Source organism: Octopus bimaculoides, chromosome 4, assembly GCF_046866305.1.
Source record: "Octopus bimaculoides isolate indiv1 chromosome 4, ASM4686630v1, whole genome shotgun sequence".
NCBI lineage: Eukaryota > Metazoa > Mollusca > Cephalopoda > Octopoda > Octopodidae > Octopus > Octopus bimaculoides.
In genome coordinates this window covers 11,800,853-11,819,461 of record NC_142931.1, presented here as the reverse complement: position 1 = coordinate 11,819,461, position 18,609 = coordinate 11,800,853, and the positions used below count along the sequence as shown (strand labels likewise).

Genomic DNA, 18,609 nt, shown 5'->3' with positions numbered 1-18,609 from the left:
CATTTGACTAAAAATTCTTCAAAGTGGTGCCCCAGCATGGCTACAGTCTAATAACAGAAACAAGTAAAAGATAAAACCATTAACCTTATGAACTTTCTCTTAATTATAATAAAATAATAACTTGACCTTAATAATTGTCCATTATCTGTTATAATTAAATTATTATGTTAAATTGAATGTTAACCAAATTTGTGTTAGTTTTGAGATTTTCCCCTGTTCTATTTATTTAGGGAGTAATTAAACGAGATTACATTGTATTTGAAGCTGTGAGATCACGTAACATTCCTATAATTATGTTGACAAGTGGTGGCTACATGAGAAACAATGCACGTATAATTGCTAATTCTATTCTGAATCTACATCGAAACCAACTCATTGACTGTCAGGAAGCAAGGCACCACCAAGCACTTGGTAAGAACTATTTTGTTTTGCATTGAAGAAATGGTAAAACTAACCATTCTAATATTTTATTAGTTTAAAGATGCAGGTGTAGCTCTATGGTTAAGAAGAGAAGCAAGCTTCTCAACTATCTGGTCTTGGGTTCAGTCCTACTACACAGCACCTTCAGCAAATGTTTTCTACCCTAGCGGCTAGTGAGTAGATTTGGTAAACAAAAACAAAGAAACCCACCATATATATATATGCAGTTGGGAAGCAAACTTATTACCATACTGCCATACCTGTACATGTGTGTATATGTATGTGTATATATATATTTCCTGAGCATCAAACTAATACACTTGATTGTTGTTCATACACCTGTCTTTGTCTTTTGTTATTCTATAAATTTCAGCTATATCATCATCATCGTTTAATGTCTACTTTCCATGCTGGCATGGGTTGGACGGTTTGACTGAGGACTGGTAAACCAAGAGGCTGTACCAGGTTCCAATCTGATCTGGTAAGGTTTCTATAGCTGGATGCCCTTCCGAACGCCAACCACTCCAAGAATGTAGTGGGTGCTTTTTACGTGCCACTGGCATCGGCCATGCACAGTATATTCCGATGATTGAAGGGTACTTTTAAATGGGCTGGTTATGCGACACCGGCATCAGCCATGGCTACGATCTCACTTGGCTTGCCGGGTCTTCTCAAGCACAGCATATCTCCAAAGGTCTCGGTCACTTGTCATTGCCTCTGTGATGTCCAACGTTCGAAGGTCATGCTTCACCACCTCATTCCAGGTCTTCCTCTTCCATAGCTATATTTATATAACTCCCTTCCTAGTTTTTTTTTATTTTGCAAGTTACTCTGTTACCCTGTTGGTGCTATGTAAAAAGCACCCAGTACATTCTGTAAAGTGGTTGACATTAGGCAGAGCACATAACCATAGAAACCAAGTCAAAACACACGACCAAGCTCCATTATCTATTTTGACATAGTCTCTACAGTTGGATCCCCTTCCTAATGCCACTCACTTTACAGATGAATGTAACTAGCAGCCATACTTGGTGTGGTGCTGGAAGATGTAAAGTGCAATACTGTTTTTATAGAACTGGATTTTACAGAGCTATCACTTATTAAATACATGAAAAAACAAACTCTCTAATTAAAAACTAATTACTTTTCATTATGAAATTTCAGATGCTTTTTCAATATCTTGATGTTTGGTGCAAGCACTTATCATAGGATTCACTGGTTAATGCCAAATTTTCTGGAAGTATCAATAAAACATGTAACAGTATTTGCTAATCAACTATTAATCTACAAATCCCAAAAGTCAATCCCTCTAATTTATCTCATTACTCTTCTCTTTTCCAGAAACTCCCTCTATGCCTCCGCCTGATCAAGTTTCACGAAGTCGCAGTGAAAGTTTCATTTCCAGATTTTTTTGTACAGAACCCAAAAAAAGTCCTTCGATGGAATCTCACATAGACCAATCAAAATCCTAACACGAAAGACTTCAATCATCTAAGCCCTTTAAATATATATTTAATTATTTACATCTCTGAGGACCCCCAAACCCTTTGGGTTCCTATTTCTGAACAATTCTTGTACAGATTTCAACCTCTTGGCTGTAGCTCTGCTGAAGCACCATTATCAACATTCTTAAATACCAATATACTGAAAATTATTTGGTATCAAACATTGCTACATAATATATTTGTTGTTTATCCTAAAGCATAAAACTGTGATATTTATAAAATAGAAATTTCAAACCTATAACTTCCAGCATTATCTTAAAGACAACCCCACTCCAAAACAAAAAAAACACGACTACTGATGTGAACTGTTCAAAGACTTAAAAGTATAACAAATTGCAAAGGATTTTAAACTAACAGGAATCTCATTTTATCTTCCACTGTCACTTTACACTCATCATGATAATCAACAGAAGTATGCTTTTGAAATTTTAGGATTTATAACTTAAGCAAGTACTTCTCAACTGGACTAACATGGCTGGTATATTTTGGCTTGTTTTTCCCCTTTTTTTTTTAGTTAAAGATTTTAAGCAATTCGACTGAGGGACAAAAATCCAAGCTGCATATTACAAATAATGTTGGCAAAACAGCTACTATTGAATCATTTCAAACATGCTATGTCATGGTATTAAAACTGTCAGTTACAAAAGGGTTGCATGATTACAAACTACTGATATTTCACTGAATTACTGTTAACATTGAAAACAACACGACAACCAAAACATCGCTTGTAAATTAAATTTTATATTCTCTTTGTGTCCAATTTAAAAATAGCTGATCGAAGAAAGATCTTTTGATCTGTTGCATCTTCATTATAACATTAAACTTTTCCTCCATGTTCCCTTCAAAAGGAACAAAATATAATTAAAAAAAAAGTTATTAGGATTAAGATTCAATCCACCAGTTATACCAGTTTTACTTTCATTTATCACTGTGCTTTTATTACCAACTTCATTGATTTTTTTTGAGATAAAATTAGAAACTGGTTGCTGCTTAGAGATGAGAGCTTGTGAAATACTTAAGTTGCTTATGAAACACTGAATGTAAGAAACATTGCCCAATATATATAATATATACACTTATTTAACCCTAGGTCAATTTCCATTGAGTGGTTGGCGTTAGGAAGGGCATCCAGCTGTAGAAACTCTGCCAAATCAGACTGGAGCCTGGTGTTGCCATCCGGTTTCACCAGTCCTCAGTCAAATCGTCCAACCCATGCTAGCATGGAAAGCGGACGTTAAATGATGATGATGAGACTAATGACAAAAGGCATTCCAGCTGTAAACATCCGGTCTTAACTTCATACAGTGTATTTGTGGCTACATTACTATTTTACAAAAAGATAAGTTATCCTGGCAGATACTGTATTATCTCTCAAATTGGTTTAGATGCTGGCTATCCACAACGGTCCATTATATAGTATTCTATTCATCATCAACATTATTTTACAAAAAGTTAAAACACATTTGATAAAGTGTGCTTTGAGGGGAATTTGGCTTCTATTTCTAGCTCATTGAACAACTGTGAAGTGCAATCATTGGTTGCAACTAGTTTTTATTTGTCACCCCCACACACTCTGGTGCCCAGTCCATACTTTTGCAATCATTTTGGCCAGTGCATGCCTTTATCTAGCATCTTCTCTTCTTAGTGCTTGTTTGTTTTCTCAATAAAGACACCCTGCCAAGGGCACAGTCTTGTGGGTAACACAAAGGGAGGCTGCCCGTCAGATGGTGTATAAAGTGACTTAGATCACACTCCCTGCCTGAATGAAACACTGGTCTGTTCCTGGGCTAACTCCCCAACTTTTGCTGGAATTCATCTCAACTGAGTCGACTAGAATAATATGAAATGAAGTATTTTGATCAACACTACACCTGATCCAGAAATTGAAACCACAACCTCAAAATCATGAGGGCAATGTCCTAACTACAGGCCATGTGCTTTCACATTAAGAAATTATAGCAGAAATATACAAAATCCTCAGCTTGAAAGTTAATTACCAGAAACTGTTAAGATTGTCCATTTTATTATATTACAGTTTCATTGCAATTAAATGTTTTGATTTTTATTTTCAAACAAGATCAAATTAAATAAGTTTAAAAGCAATGAAAAAGCAAAACTACATTCATTTAAATGCTTTAATGATTTCATGTGTATTTACAGAAGATGGTATGATGAAAAAAAGAAAAAAAAAAAAAACCTGCTCAAAAATTTTACAACCAAGACTCAAGACTTCACTCTTTTTGTAAAGCATCACTATTTTATAATTGTTTTCTTGAAAAATTAAATGTAAAAATGTTATAAACTAGATAAATTTCAGATGTCCTTAAATATCAAAATGTACTGAAACGGACAGTATCAAAAGAAGCTAACTATATGTATAATGTTAAGCATGAACGGACAAATGATCAAGTTTAAAAATAAAAATGTACATACAAAAGACAAAGGGAAGTTGGACTACATAGTAGTCAAACAGGCAATTTTCAAAGCTACTGCCAAACCTTCAGAAATAAGAGCACTAAAGTTGAAGTAGGCAGAATGTTGTAAGTCTTGGTTTGGCTCGGCATAGAAATATACAGCTGGGTCCAGCAGTAGACCTGAGAACGTTATGTTCAGTATATACTAACAGATATTAGTCAGTGCCAGTTGTTCATTAAATGGCTCATTGCACAGGAATAGAAGAGATTTTTGGGAACCAGCATCTATTTCCATCAGATATCCATTAAAATTAAGATCTTTCAAATGCTTATAAGCAATAAGCATTTCCTATGAAAAGGAGATCATTTATGAAAGTATCAAAATGTACAAATGTAGATCAAGCTTGGGTAGCATTCAACTGATTTAATAAGCCAACATTTGAACACTGCAAGGTACAACATCTGGGCTTTTGAAAGAGAGAGAGAGAGAGAAGTGGCAAAATGTATGAATGAAACCAGTTTTGCTACAGATGTAAAAACTGTACAAAATGTTTGGGGAGTAGGGGGAAGGAAAGATGGTGATGAGATCCAGAAGTACAAGAAATGTACATTTAAGAAAAAAAAAAAGGTTCTGTACCGTTTAACTAATGTACAGGAACAATTTACAATGAAGAAGGTATCAATAATCTATATTCAAAAGAATATAAGAAATGGCCGTTTTTCTAGAGATTTTGAAATTTTACATTTTGTTCAATTGGAGCAGTAATTATAATGGAGGAGTGAGAGAAATGGCTGCAGTTATAAAGCAGCAACAAGTCAAGCGATACCATTTAACAATAAAAAGTCCAGCCAACCCTGCATCTTTAACTCTGATCAAACAAAACAGCATTTCGCTGTAATGTTTATTCTATAACAATGCATCATTCAACATTAGATGATTTTAGCGACATCACCTATCTTATTGGTGTGATATTGTTCACAGAGTTCAGCCAAGTATTTTTAGCTGAACTAGTTGTAAACAACTATATTCCTTATAACAAGAGAATATATTGTTGTTGTTAAAGCCACAAAGCAAGTGGAGTTACAGTGCCAACTAGACAGTAGATTTGCAACAGTGAAATAAAATACATTAAAATGCAATCACCCCTGTTCAAAGTAACAACCAACCGTCAACAATGACATACTCATCAAATTCACTACATAACGAATTTTCTGACAAGGCATTTAAATTAGTCAGAAAAACATTCCTAATTCGTAAAACATCAATGACCAAGAGAAATTGATATTTCACATAATACGGACGCAAATGTATGCATGTTCTTTAATCTTTCAACAAAGAAAACAGACCAGTAACCTAAACTAATTGTGGCTTTTTTTTTTTTTTCAACTGGTGTTAGGGATAAAAAAAAAAAAAGTTTCTTTTAATTAATCCATGACGACTAATCCCTGATAAGATTATGAATCCTTCTCTTGAAAAATAATCAAGAGAAAAAGGGAATCTTTTTCTAAGGAAGACCAGATTTTAAAAACCTTATTAAGTTCTTATGGTTTAAAAAAAGTTCATGAATAATGCAATGCAGTAAACACAATCAAAATTTCTTCCCTTTTCCAAGACATCTGTAAATAGAACTTGCAGTATAGTCTGCAATTTTATTTCAGATCTCTTTTAAATCTTTTACTTTAGCAGCTCTCCATAAAGATAACCAAATCCTTAATTTGTATCTTATTGTCAACATTGCCTACACAAAATAACTTTCTAATTTTAGATTTTCTTACATTACACCAGTCGTTAGTCTTTCATTTTCCCAAACTGAATGATAATTTTGGTCGAGCATTTTTCTTATTTAAAATTCTGTCTTGTTCTTGTTTCACCCGTTTCCTTTCCTCCTCTTCCATTCTCTGTTTCTCTTCTAAAATTTTTCGCTGTTCTTCAACCAGCTTCAACTGCTCTTCAGCCTGAATAAAGAGGAAAAAAAATGAAATAAAATTAAAAAACTGCATATTTCAATGAGAAATATCCTTAAGCAATACTCTTACATTATCATTAATTATCATATGGTTTGCTCTATTTTTTTTTTTTCGAGTGAGATCGTTGCCAGTGCCCCTGGACTGGCTCTTGTGTGGGTGGCACATGAAATGCACCATTTTGAGCGTGGCCGTTGCCAGTACCGCCTGACTGGCCTTCGTGCGGGTGACACGTAAAAGCACCCACTACACTCTCTGAGTGGTTGGCGTTAGGAAGGGCATCCAGCTGTAGAAACTCTGCCAAATCAGATTGGAGCCTGGTGTAGCCATCTGGTTTCACCAGTCCTCAGTCAAATCGTCCAACCCATGCTAGCATGGAAAGCGGATGTTAAACGACGACGGCTCCTTGACAAAATGTGTAGATACATATTTTAAAAGTGTGTGCAAACAATAGCACACACCTCCAACTGTGGGAGAAATACTTCAATGTCAGCCATCACTTGTGTTTTGTAGAGTCATTGCTGGAAGTGAACATATGTTCTGGCCCTGAAGAGAAGGTTCAGGCTATAAGATGTGATCCCAGCAAAAACATATGCCTAACATAGCTAAGACCACATACTCAGAGATAGTAAGGTCTAACATGAGGCTCGGGATTAAGGGTAGAGCATGAATTTTTATTGAACAACATTTCACACTTATGACACTTGTTTCTTGAACCAACATTAAATTGAAATTAGCCATTTGTGCATCATACTTAATGTATATACAACAAAGAAAGGCATGATGCAGTGGACTTTGTCTGTGAGGAAATCTTTTCATAGACATGTTAAGAACACTATATAATAGCAGAGCAAGGCAAACATCATTGCAGCATGACTCCTGAGAACATCAGATGGGTTTCAACCTTCTTGGGCCTTGTCAATGAGATGCAGCTGCTTGTCACACACCACAATAAAATCTGTCCTCTCTGATATAAATAGGAAACAGTGACTAATACATAGAATGCTACTGTGAAAGCTTGCAGGGCTGCAAGTTTATGATAACCCGAAAGCAATTTTAAATATTCCAGCATGGAGGGCGGACAGTAAATGATGATGATGAATTCTTGTAAGAAAATAAAAACAGAATTTCCACTTGAAAATTAATGCAAAACAAAACATTTAGTCAACTTCTGGATGGTGCTGTTATCATAAAATTTCAGCATGACAGTTGGAAGAGTAGAGAGTCAAAAAACACTGTTTTTAAGAAATGGTTTCAAAATCTTGTGTTTGTACTTCTAGTTGATGTTACATGAAGATTTGAAGAACTTGCTCAAGTTTTCCTACAGTATTTTGAAACCGCATGGATTGGGCCTATACAATGTGGAAGACCTCAACAAACAAAATTCTCAACACAATGTTAGAATGTACTTATATGAACGCGTGAAAAATAATTTGCCATGCACTAATAATAACACTGTTTTTAGTAAATGCATTTGCCTTGGGAACATGGTGCAAATGAGGTTGGTATTGAGCAATGGGCTGGTGGTACTGATGACCCATTAAGAAAAAGACATTACAATGCAGTAAATGAATGACTGAAGAAAACTATATAAGTGGCTATTGTACCATTAATGATCAAATAAGAGTGCATGTTGTTGGAGATGACAGCAAGTAGATCAATGGCATATAGAAGTATATAGAGACAACACAGGTGGGGGGGGGGGTAATTTGGAGTTGATTGAGCTGTAATATAAGCTGCAATAGTGTAGCTACCTATCCAAGAAATGAACCCACAGCAAGAGATTCTCGTGTTGGACAGTCTCAGTGGATCTGGCACTAAGGGAACTGATGTTAGAAGAGAGAGAGAGAGAGAGAGATTCAAGGAGTTGGAAATGGATGAAATAAGAAGATTGTTGGCAAGGTGATGAAAGGTTTTCTTGGGAATTGAATATAAACTATGGACATACTTTATTGTCACCTGTAAATCTGTCATGAAGTGATTCAACAACCATATTACATTTTTAAAGTCACTAAATCATTGCTAATGGAGAATACATTCTCAAACCTTTTTTTAACCAGGGCTTAATCAATATGGTTTCCATTTTCCTAAAATCCACGATGCTTCATCAAGGCCATATTTGCAAAACCAAAGAGCTAACCTTATACTCCAGGATATTTCATCTAGTAATATCCAAGGTTAATATCATTAAGCAATTTCTAACTTTGTATTTGGATTAGAATTAAAGCCACACTTCTATGTTTAACATGTTACTTAAATAAAATCAAGACAAACAACAATCTAAGCCCCCAACTTACCAATTTTCTTTGAGCTTCTTCAATTTTTTTATTGTTTTCTTCCATTATGCGCTCAAGATCCTCTCGCTTTTTCCGCTCCTCTTCCTACAAAGACAGATAACCATGTTCATACGAAGGTGCATAGGAAACAAACTGTATAATACACGAGGAATAAAATAATCAGCTGTAAGCTATGACACAATAAGTAACAGGCCGTGGATGAGTTCAACGTAGAGCAGCAGGAGTAGCAGTAGCAGCAGCGACAGCAGTAGTACCAGCGGCAGTTACACAACCACTATACCCCCCACCACCGCCGCCACCACCACCACCACCAGTGGCCATCAGCACAGCTGGGTGAGAACAAAGGTGTTTCAAATTACTGTTGTTGTTGTCAGCACAGAAAGGCAAGGGATAATAATTTTGTTTTTTGATGTTATTTTTAAAAATTTACAAAAGGCTACACATCACATTAGACAAACATTCAAACAACACTCTAGAAAAAAAAATAGTTTGGTAAAATACAGATGACCGAGTCGATCATCTTTTCATTTATAAATATGTTTCTTGATGAAAAAAAACAAAGGAGCTAGATCATTGGTAACAATTGTTTGTGTTTTTAAAAGGCAAGAGGGAGAAGTAAAAAAAAAAAGATTGAGAAAGAAATTAAGAAAAACACAAGCAGCAATGTTACAAACCTTTTCACAAGAATCAGCATGAGATCTAATAGCAATTCAACCTCAACATTATTATAAATATTTTCTTTTTATATGTTAGAGTCATGAGGGAAAAAAAGGTCAAAATAAAAAGATACATACCAGTTGGACTTTAAAGAATTTGAAATTAATCATAAAAAAAATGTACATTTTATAATAAACATGAATTTTTAAAAAAATAAGTATGGAATTAGCATTTTGGTTGAACTTTTATGCATATTCCTAGAGATAAGGAATCGATTAGCCCAACATATTGCATTGTGGGCAGTAATTTCTACTACACTCCAAGAATAGTTTAAACAAATTGCACGGAGAATTGACAGATAATGTGACGTCATTGATAGAAAAGTATCTTTCTACATACCCAAGAGTAGGTAGGTACACATCTGTAGCACATGACACGATTATATCCTTCCAGGAATGCTTCCTCTTCAAACTGTTTACTTCACAGCAGCAGCCAGTTGTCTCATATTTAAACAAAGCCATTAAAATCCCCAACTAGACACCAAATAAACTGTCCACCAGTCAGTGGTAGTAGCAGCAGCAGCAGGTAATAAAGGGCAAGTAATTATAAGGAGGTGGCCAGTGAAAAATTGACGACGCTTGTATTAACTGTTTCAGCAGTCGATACATAGTACAGAAGAAAAGGATTTGGCCAAAGACCCAAAACAAAATCCCTTTAGGTCTTCTAAAGTGAAAGTGTCAGAAGCGGCATTAACAAAACTTTCCTACAACTACTACAACTACCACTGATTTCTAAAAAAAGGGAATTCCTAATATTGTAAGACTTGGTGCTTTACTTTTATTCTCCTCTCAATAATTAACATTTGTTATAAAAGAAATTATACTGATAAATAGATGTCGTAACTGGTAATGGCTACAATAGAAGTTGCTTTTAGTGATACTAAATGATAAATCAGGCAAGCATATGATTATTGCCTTTGTTATAAACCAATATATCAAAACACAGACATTCCCAGGTTAGTGTAAGAAGGAAGCAATCTGCACACTCTTAAATCAGGTTTCCTGTTACTAAAAAATACTAACACACTATTAAGAGAGATTTTGTCTAAATATGAATCTCTATACAAAACAATTCCTTCATTTTCTTTTATCATTAGTTTGATGGGAAATTAAAGAAACAATGTAAATATAAAATTAAAAGACAGGAGCAAAAAGAAACTAAAAAGAGAGAAGCAACACTCAACAAACAATAATAGAATAGAAATTGGCTGACAAGCTGAAATTTGCAGAGAATTTCCTAACACTGTTTGAAAAATGGTCAAAACTACATTCATTAAATAACCATCTTGGAAATTGTTTTAGCCCTTAACATGTAGATTTTTGAATTGCACACCAAAACTTATTCTGAAGTATAAAAAAAAAAAAAAAAAAAAAAAAGAGAGAGAGTGAACGAAAATCGGATGAAGAAATTCCATGTATTTTAAAGTATATTCTAAGTACCAGTGCCAAGAACTTGCAATGCAATGGAATGGACAATCTGTGAAAAGATGTTATTAATAACGTCAAGAAAATTCAAAGCTAAATAGAGTAATATTAAACCCTGAAGTACAAGAGATGAACGCACCATTTAGATCAGAATGGGCAAACAACAATTTAAGGGAGCAAGGACAAGGGAATTATGGCTGTGTAAACTTTACATACTTCCTCAGCTGTGTGAATATCCAATCTTTTATATCTTTTCAGCAGGAATCCAATGGTATGGTTTATTTTACTGGAAATGCATCATTGAATACTGTAAAAAAATGTTCTCATTAGGTCTGACGGCATTAGGAACCTAATGATTGTTCCAGTTAACTTATGCCGATATATGTGTGGCCAAAATATAGCATGTACACATGAGAGCAGAATTGCTCAATCAATAACAATACTTACAAAGAGATGTCAAGAAACAGCTTTCTGCTTAAAGAAATCATTCACAAATTGGAAACCTAACATTTTCAGCTGGAAATGTACTCAATTTTTGAGTTATGTAAACGAGAATGGAAAATTTCAATTGTTAATTTTAGGATCTATATTAATCCTTTCAGAATAAAAACTGAAGTTCAAATACATTAACAGTTTCCATGCTCTTTTATATTTTCCAGCATGTAACTTATTCTTCATAAAATAAAAAAAGAAAGCAACAATATAACTGTTTAGCACATTGTATGAATATTGGTAAGGATGTACAGTTCAACAGCCAAAAGTCCAATAAATGAAAAAATGAGGAGAAAAAAAGCCAATGCAAAAGCAGATGGATTCAAGACATAAAAACAGTACCATGACATTGCACCTATGACACCATTCAGAAACTATCATTTATCAGAAACTTCAAATTGTTAAGCAAAGCTCTTGAGTTTAGTTGAGTTCTGCAATCCAAAGAGGAAGCAAATTTTAAGAAACCAACATATGTATTGCAACAAATCAAACAATTCCAGTTTATAAAGTTTCCTACCAAATTAAAATAAAAAGAAATTGAAACTCGTTAATTTAAGCCTTAAGGAATTTCTACAATTTCTTTAAGGAAAAAGCTGTCTCTTGAACAAGATTTTCTACTTGGGAAGAAGATAGAATCTGTATCATTGCAACCATTATTAAAACAAATATTCCTCATTTCACAGAGTAGCACTCAATTATGTCAGAATAGAGCTACCAATGATAGAAGACTAATGTGAAGCAAAAGTAGTGTAATACATCAGCCATTCAAACTAAAGAGAGAGACTATCCTCAATTAAATTTACAAACAAAATGAAACTTAAAAGATTAAATGGTCTTTACTGATGCAGATTCTAATTTTGCTGTGAACTAAAAAAAAAAAAAAAAAGAGCCACTTGCATACTTACATCAACCATTCATACAAAATAGAGAGAAAGAGCTTCAACACCAGAAGGTGTACATAACCAGTTTCACAAGTGAAGTAACCAGAAAACTAACAAATACAAATAATTAAGACATTAACATAAGTTAATTTAGATAACAGACTTTGGTTTGAAAAACGTGAGAGAAAATACGACAAGATCGTTAACTGAGCCTACTAAAAATTATAATGAAATTATCAATAAAATGCTTGAGGTTTACGAAGAACAAGACTGTTAAAAGCTAACAAAAATGTTTGCAATGAAAAAAAAAAAGGACAGTAAAAGTGGGAATATTATTTCAAAATTGAAACAATTTGAATAGGATATGAATCTGGGCTCTGGGCATTATTTTCATATTCACTGCTAAAATAATGTTGATAAATTTTGACCAAATCAGCAAAAACCACAAAAAGGAAAATATGTAATCAGTTGTAATGGGTGTTGTTTCAAATTCCATTAAAAGGGGTGAGAATATATAAAAACAATTTGGAAATCAAAAACTTGAAACTAACTAACAAAATGTCATTCTGAATAGAAAAAGGGAACCAGGATATTATATATATATATATATATATATATATATATACATATATATATATACACACATATATATATATATATATATACATATATATATATATACACACATATATATATATATATACACACACACACATATATATATATATATATACATGTATTGAAATCTTTGAGACAGCCTTGAGGAAAAGAACACTGCAACCATCTTATTGGAAGGAATTGAAAAGAAAAACCAACATTGATATTAAATATTTTAAGACAAATTTAATGTTATAGAAAGGAAGGGGATAAACTGCCAGTTAAAAGATTCCTTGCCTATTTCCCCTCACATTTTTCATTCCATTTACAACTTTACACAACTAGGCTAGCATTGAATTATAGAGCCAACATTTAATTTGTCAGCCAGAGCCATTTATTGTTCATAAATGACATTTTAAATTATACAGGTCAATAATTATCAATACTATTACTGAACTTTTACAGATTGAAGAAGTGGGAGAGAAAAAAAAAGATAAAAACCATCTATAATACAAGAATTGTGAACAATCAAAAACTGTGTGCAAATAAGATACATGTGAAAAGAGATGAGATTTTATTTTAAAAGAAAATTTCTTTCTTTTAAATTATGTACATCAAACTCTTTCCACTATTGAAAAAAAGTTTATGGTTTGTGAATTTGAAATCAAAATGCAATTTAATAATGGCAATACTATTTGCTTTGTAATGTTTACTGTTTCTTTCAAAAATATTCCTACATTGTGTTTTAAAGTTCTGAGAGAATCCTTTTAGAAAAGATCAAAATACAAATTGCATGTGTGTGTGTTAAGAACTGTTACACAATCCTATCAACAAGGAAGTACTTTTATTCCTTCTTTAAGTTCAACTCTTTGGACACCAAATTGCCTGAAACTGTCTCTAATATAAAACTGTTCATTTTTAAGTTGCTTATATTTAAAATTGAACCCTCCATGTAGTTTTATGTAGAACATATAAGTTATAAAAATGTTACTTATATTTTACTAAATCCTTCAAATTAATCAAAAAAAATGACAGGCAGTGTATTTTATTAGAAATACGGTAACAAGAGAGTTATGAACAGAAATGTCCAATAAAACAGTTCACATTCAGGATAGAGATGATTTTTTTTTTTTCAGAATAAAGCTTTTTAACTATATCAACCTAAAAATGAATTATCATAGGAAGTAGAGAGAAAGAAATAGAAGAACTCTTAATTTCTTCCTTGTAATAAAAAATAAATAAAAAAAAAAACAACTTTTTTTTTCCTTCCCAATTTAAAATACCTACATAAATTTAGTAAATGTGTTACCAAGTCCTAATCACTTATGGTTTTGGCATTTTTCAATATAGAATTAAATAATAAGCCTTTCTTTCTTTGGGAAACTAATTAACTATTAATTATGAAAATACTGCAATATAGCTGACCTAATTTTAATTTTAATATATATATATTATATATATATATATATATATATATATATATACACACACACACACACACACACATAGTTTACTTAAGTAGATATATAATAGTAAAAAGAAAATTTTGAAGGGACCAAAGCCATAACAATTTTAAGTGAAAAGCAATTTACAAGATTACCAAAACACACATAGCTTCAGGACTTTGACAAGACATTTTAAAACAAAATGTAGCCTAAAGTGATCATCAATTTTAGAATTTATAAGACAAAAAAAAAAATCAATACAATAGTTACTGATGTTTTTCTTTAGGGAACTGGAGAGTAAAATATGAAAAGTAAACCAAACTGAGGGGAAAACAGCAAAGAAAAATAAAAGCTGAAACTTTGCAATACCTCCTTTTGACGTTGTGCTTCAAGTTCAGCTTGGCGTTGTCTTTCTAATTCTTCAAGCATTTGTTTCTCCATTATTCGTTTTGCTTCTTCTACCCGTCGCATCACCTCAGCTTCAATTTCATCTTTACGTTTCTCAAGCTCTTCATTAACTCTTTTAGCCACAAGCTCTTCTACACGCCTAGCTACTTCCTCTTCTATCAATTTTTCTTCCAGTTCCTTTTGTTTTCTAATGAAGGTAAAAAAGAAAATTCTCCATAAGATATAGTGCTACAATCTGGAAGAAAATACTTAAGAAAATGAAAATAAAATTAAAATTTCATTTAAAAATTTGAATTTATTCTAATTTATTCAAATCTGCAAGTGTGATATGTAAAATCCATCACAGTATAATATTCTTCATAAACACCTAAAGGTAGATGATAATTAAAAAAAATGTAATCCTTCATATTTTTTTGTACAGTAAATGGTCCAGTAATCAAAGATGAAGTGCTGAAAAATTGTTTAAGTACAGCACTTAATTTATAAATAACAATAAAAATAAAACCAAAAAGACTTGATGCTGAGTAAGGACCAAAAACAAGATAGTGCAAATACTGAATAAATAAAACTCAAAAGGAGAAATATGGAACATCTACTGTAAAAGTAAATCTGTGAAACAAAGAGTAATTTTAATTAAATTATGGCTTTATGAGAAGAAAATAGGATTATTAAAAAAATGCAATAATAAGCAGCAGCAGCAGATATAATAATTCAGTAACAGTTAAGTTCTATTTGGTCAAAATGGCTATATACATATTTCTTTGTATAATTATTGTTGGTTTGGTCTGGAGGAAAGAGATATGCCTATGGCTTCTCACAAGTTCTTGTTGAATGGTGAGGCTGATACAGTGAGACCAAATTTTAGTAATTGTTTAATAATCTTCAGAAAAGACATGAAACTGGTTTGATTTAAACATTTATAATGGGGTATATTGGCCTACCAAACTTCAATTTGAGTATCAATATACATTTTAAAAAAATTATGAGGGTTGTTACATACTAACCCTACAGAGCATTTCTTTTTAAGAAAAATCTTTTTAATTATGTAATTATTCATTTGATAGGAAACTACTTGTAATCTTTAGATGAAGGTAAGACATGAGATTATAATAGATCTCACACTTGCAATCTGAACAGAGGTATCTTACTTTTCATCCATACTTTCCTGACCAACTAGAAATTTTGTATGCCATGTTACATAACAGACTGTCCTAGCCTTGACAGGATTGGGAGATATCTAAAACAAAGTAAGAGGGAAGTAAATGGAGTTGAAGCTGTTGTACTTGTAAACCAAATAATGGAAACTTCATTTTAAAGCATCAAGTGAACAGTCCAATGTACTGTATACAGGGTTTATAGTGAAGAGAAGTTCTTACTCAGATGGTGGATCCAAAGGGTGATTTATTAATTTTTTTTTTTAATTCAAAGAATACCAACAGCTGTCTATTGAACAAATAATTAGGAAATACACTTACCTTCAAAGAATTATTTGGCATTAACTGCTTTTTATATTGAATACACCTGAAATTCTTTCAGCCAACGTAAACATAATTGGATCATTTTTCATATAATACATGAAATGCTTAATGAGGACAAAAAAATGTCTTGGGAAACAGCAGCAAATAATTTTTCAAGTTACAGCATCTTGAAGAAATAAAAATTTAAGTCTATCTCTATACATGAATCAATAAAAAGGGAAACAGATTTAACTAGAAATATATCTTCTCCTTTGTGTGCCAGCTATGGTCTAATCATGGACATTTTGGATGTAGAGTTTTACAGTCAAACAAATTTTCTTGATGCTACATGTTCTAATGTGGCTAATCAGCTGTCTATTATTAGAAGCTACCTTTTAGTAAAGGTGTGGACAGCCTAACCAGTTTACAGGTAAAGCACAAATTATTTTTAAATTCTTAAATAATTTGTTTGTTTTTGCTCGATTTAAAAGGATTCCTAAGAGCAGTTATTTTTAAAACAGGACTTGTATCTATAATTTCAATGAAACATTATAGACTATCCTTAAATCTGTATCTACAATAAAGACTTATCAAGTAGTATTCTTATTTTCTAAGATGCCAGCTAAAAGTAGACATGTAAATGAAATTAATTAAATTACAAATCTAGGACAGTGTTCATTAGGATGTAATGAACAGTTAATAAATTAAAATAATAAAAAAAAAAAACATGTACTTCAATATATCAACTGTAAATAAAAATGTTGAGTTTGTTAATACATCATTAAAAAAAAAAAATCAACGAGCCAAAATCTATAGAAATATTAGATTTAGATTGTTTATGATGGTCATATGTAAAATGATTAAAAACTATAGCAAAGTAAATTAAAAATAAATATATTTCTAATTTACATAAAATCAGTGAAAACTAAAAAGAAATAAAGTAAATAAAAATGAAGGTATGCAGCCCCTTAGGTTCAATTATTGGCTATTTGCAAATCAACTTCGATATTGGTTGAAAATCAGAAAGATTAAACTCCATTTGCTCAGTCATCACAATACAGCACACATTGCAGTAAAACTATTCTTGTTCAGTAAACCCAATAGATTAATCAACTGCAATTTTATTATTTTCATTGTATTTCTTTTTAATCTATGTAAATACTAGCTAATGATGATGATAGTGTTGATAAAAATACTATTTTTAATTAACCTAATATTGTGAAATTTCAATTCACTAATTGTTTCTGATTTAGGCACAAGGCCAACAAATTTGAGGGAAGGGGTTACTACTGACCCCAGTATTTGACTGGTGCTTTATTTTATTGACTCCAGAGAGATGAGGATCAGTGGAAGGCAAAGCTGACAAATATCATATAAGCCATTTCTTTGGTAATATTTTCCACAATGTAGTTCACATGAACAAGCACTTATTCAAGCTTCAATTTTCTTAAAAGTATAGAAGGATGTAATCCCATAGATTTTAGTCAAGACATTAGTTTTACTTTGGTGATATCAGAAGAACATGATATTCTACAAGTTCCTGCATTTTGAAAGATGTAGCACATTCTGGAAACTGTTGAATAATGTTGTACATAGGCATGTGGTCTACTGGTTAGGTTGTTGCTCACTATCATAGGATCATGGCCTTGATCCCCAGACCAGGTGAAACACTTCATCTCACATTGCTGGCACACTGTGCCCCTGTGCAGGAAATGTTGATTTGATGGAGTGGGTGAGCTAATGTGCAACACAAGCATTTGATCATTATAAACAAATCATCTGTGCAGGTTGTTCAGCAAGAAATCACAGAGCCTTCATCTGTCATTTGTGACATGAGAGTCTACATGAGAGGAAATTGCACTGAGACTATCAAACAAGAATTTATTGCTGTATTCAGCAATAAATTCTTTTCAATTATTCATCAACTAAGTTTTAAAAATGCATAAACAAAAGGTTAGTATAAGTGTTTAATGAAAATACCTGACAACACAAACAATTGTACAACTGTTTGATTTCAAGGAGTTCAAAGTTACATTTTTTGGAGTATTTAGGAACTAGAGATTTATATACTCTACTATATCATGTATTCTTAACAGAAGGTTTAAGTCAGATAACCAGCTAAACCACAATGTTAAAAAAAAAACATCACCATAAAACAGTTTGCAAGATGAGATGAGCTTAGTACATGTTGAAACACTAAACTGAAACTGTTGTCTCTAAGATCTACTTTCAACAAATGAAGTTTGAAATATCAGAAAGGAATTGTGTTCCTATGACAAGTCGTCATACAACTACGACCACTTATGCAAATTAAACTTGCTGGAAAATAAATTCCCACACATGATATTTTTTTTATTCTTTTGCTTCACATTATTATTGTAGTTTGAAGGAGTATAGGAAAATTTATAAAGAGCCAACTACGTGCATCTATAAAGTGTATGGATGATGAACAGAAGGAGTTGATGATTGGAAGATATGTCGAAGAATAGTTAAACTAAGGAACCTTAGAGAGTAGATGAATCAAACTTGAGATAGATTAGTCATCTTGGATTAGATGATGAAGCAAAAAGAAAATTATGGTTTCAAG

At 32.4% G+C, this 18,609-nt stretch overlaps 2 protein-coding genes across 5 annotated transcripts in view; one reads left to right on the top strand and one right to left on the bottom strand.

Moving 5' to 3' along the window:
* LOC106872189 (histone deacetylase 11) overlaps positions 1-2,829 on the top strand; it is a 31,181-nt gene extending 28,352 nt beyond the window's left edge. For 2 of the 4 annotated variants that reach the window (XM_014919088.2, XM_014919087.2), the window contains 2 exons: positions 231-411; positions 1,762-2,829. In XM_014919088.2, coding sequence (XP_014774574.1) covers positions 231-411; positions 1,762-1,892 — 312 coding nt within the window. In that variant the 3' untranslated portion in view covers positions 1,893-2,829. Of the gene's footprint in view, positions 1-230; positions 412-1,584 lie in introns of all 4 variants that reach the window. The other 2 variants (XM_089350279.1, XM_089350278.1) reach the window with 2 other exon arrangements.
* Positions 2,830-4,046: 1,217 nt separating this feature from the next.
* LOC106872184 (arginine and glutamate-rich protein 1) overlaps positions 4,047-18,609 on the bottom strand; it is a 30,538-nt gene continuing 15,975 nt past the window's right edge. Inside the window, exons 3-5 of the mRNA XM_014919081.3 lie at positions 14,527-14,752; positions 8,602-8,685; positions 4,047-6,295 (exon numbers count right to left, since the gene is read on the bottom strand). Coding sequence (XP_014774567.2) covers positions 6,137-6,295; positions 8,602-8,685; positions 14,527-14,752 — 469 coding nt within the window. The 3' untranslated portion in view covers positions 4,047-6,136. The remainder of the gene's footprint in view (positions 6,296-8,601; positions 8,686-14,526; positions 14,753-18,609) is intronic.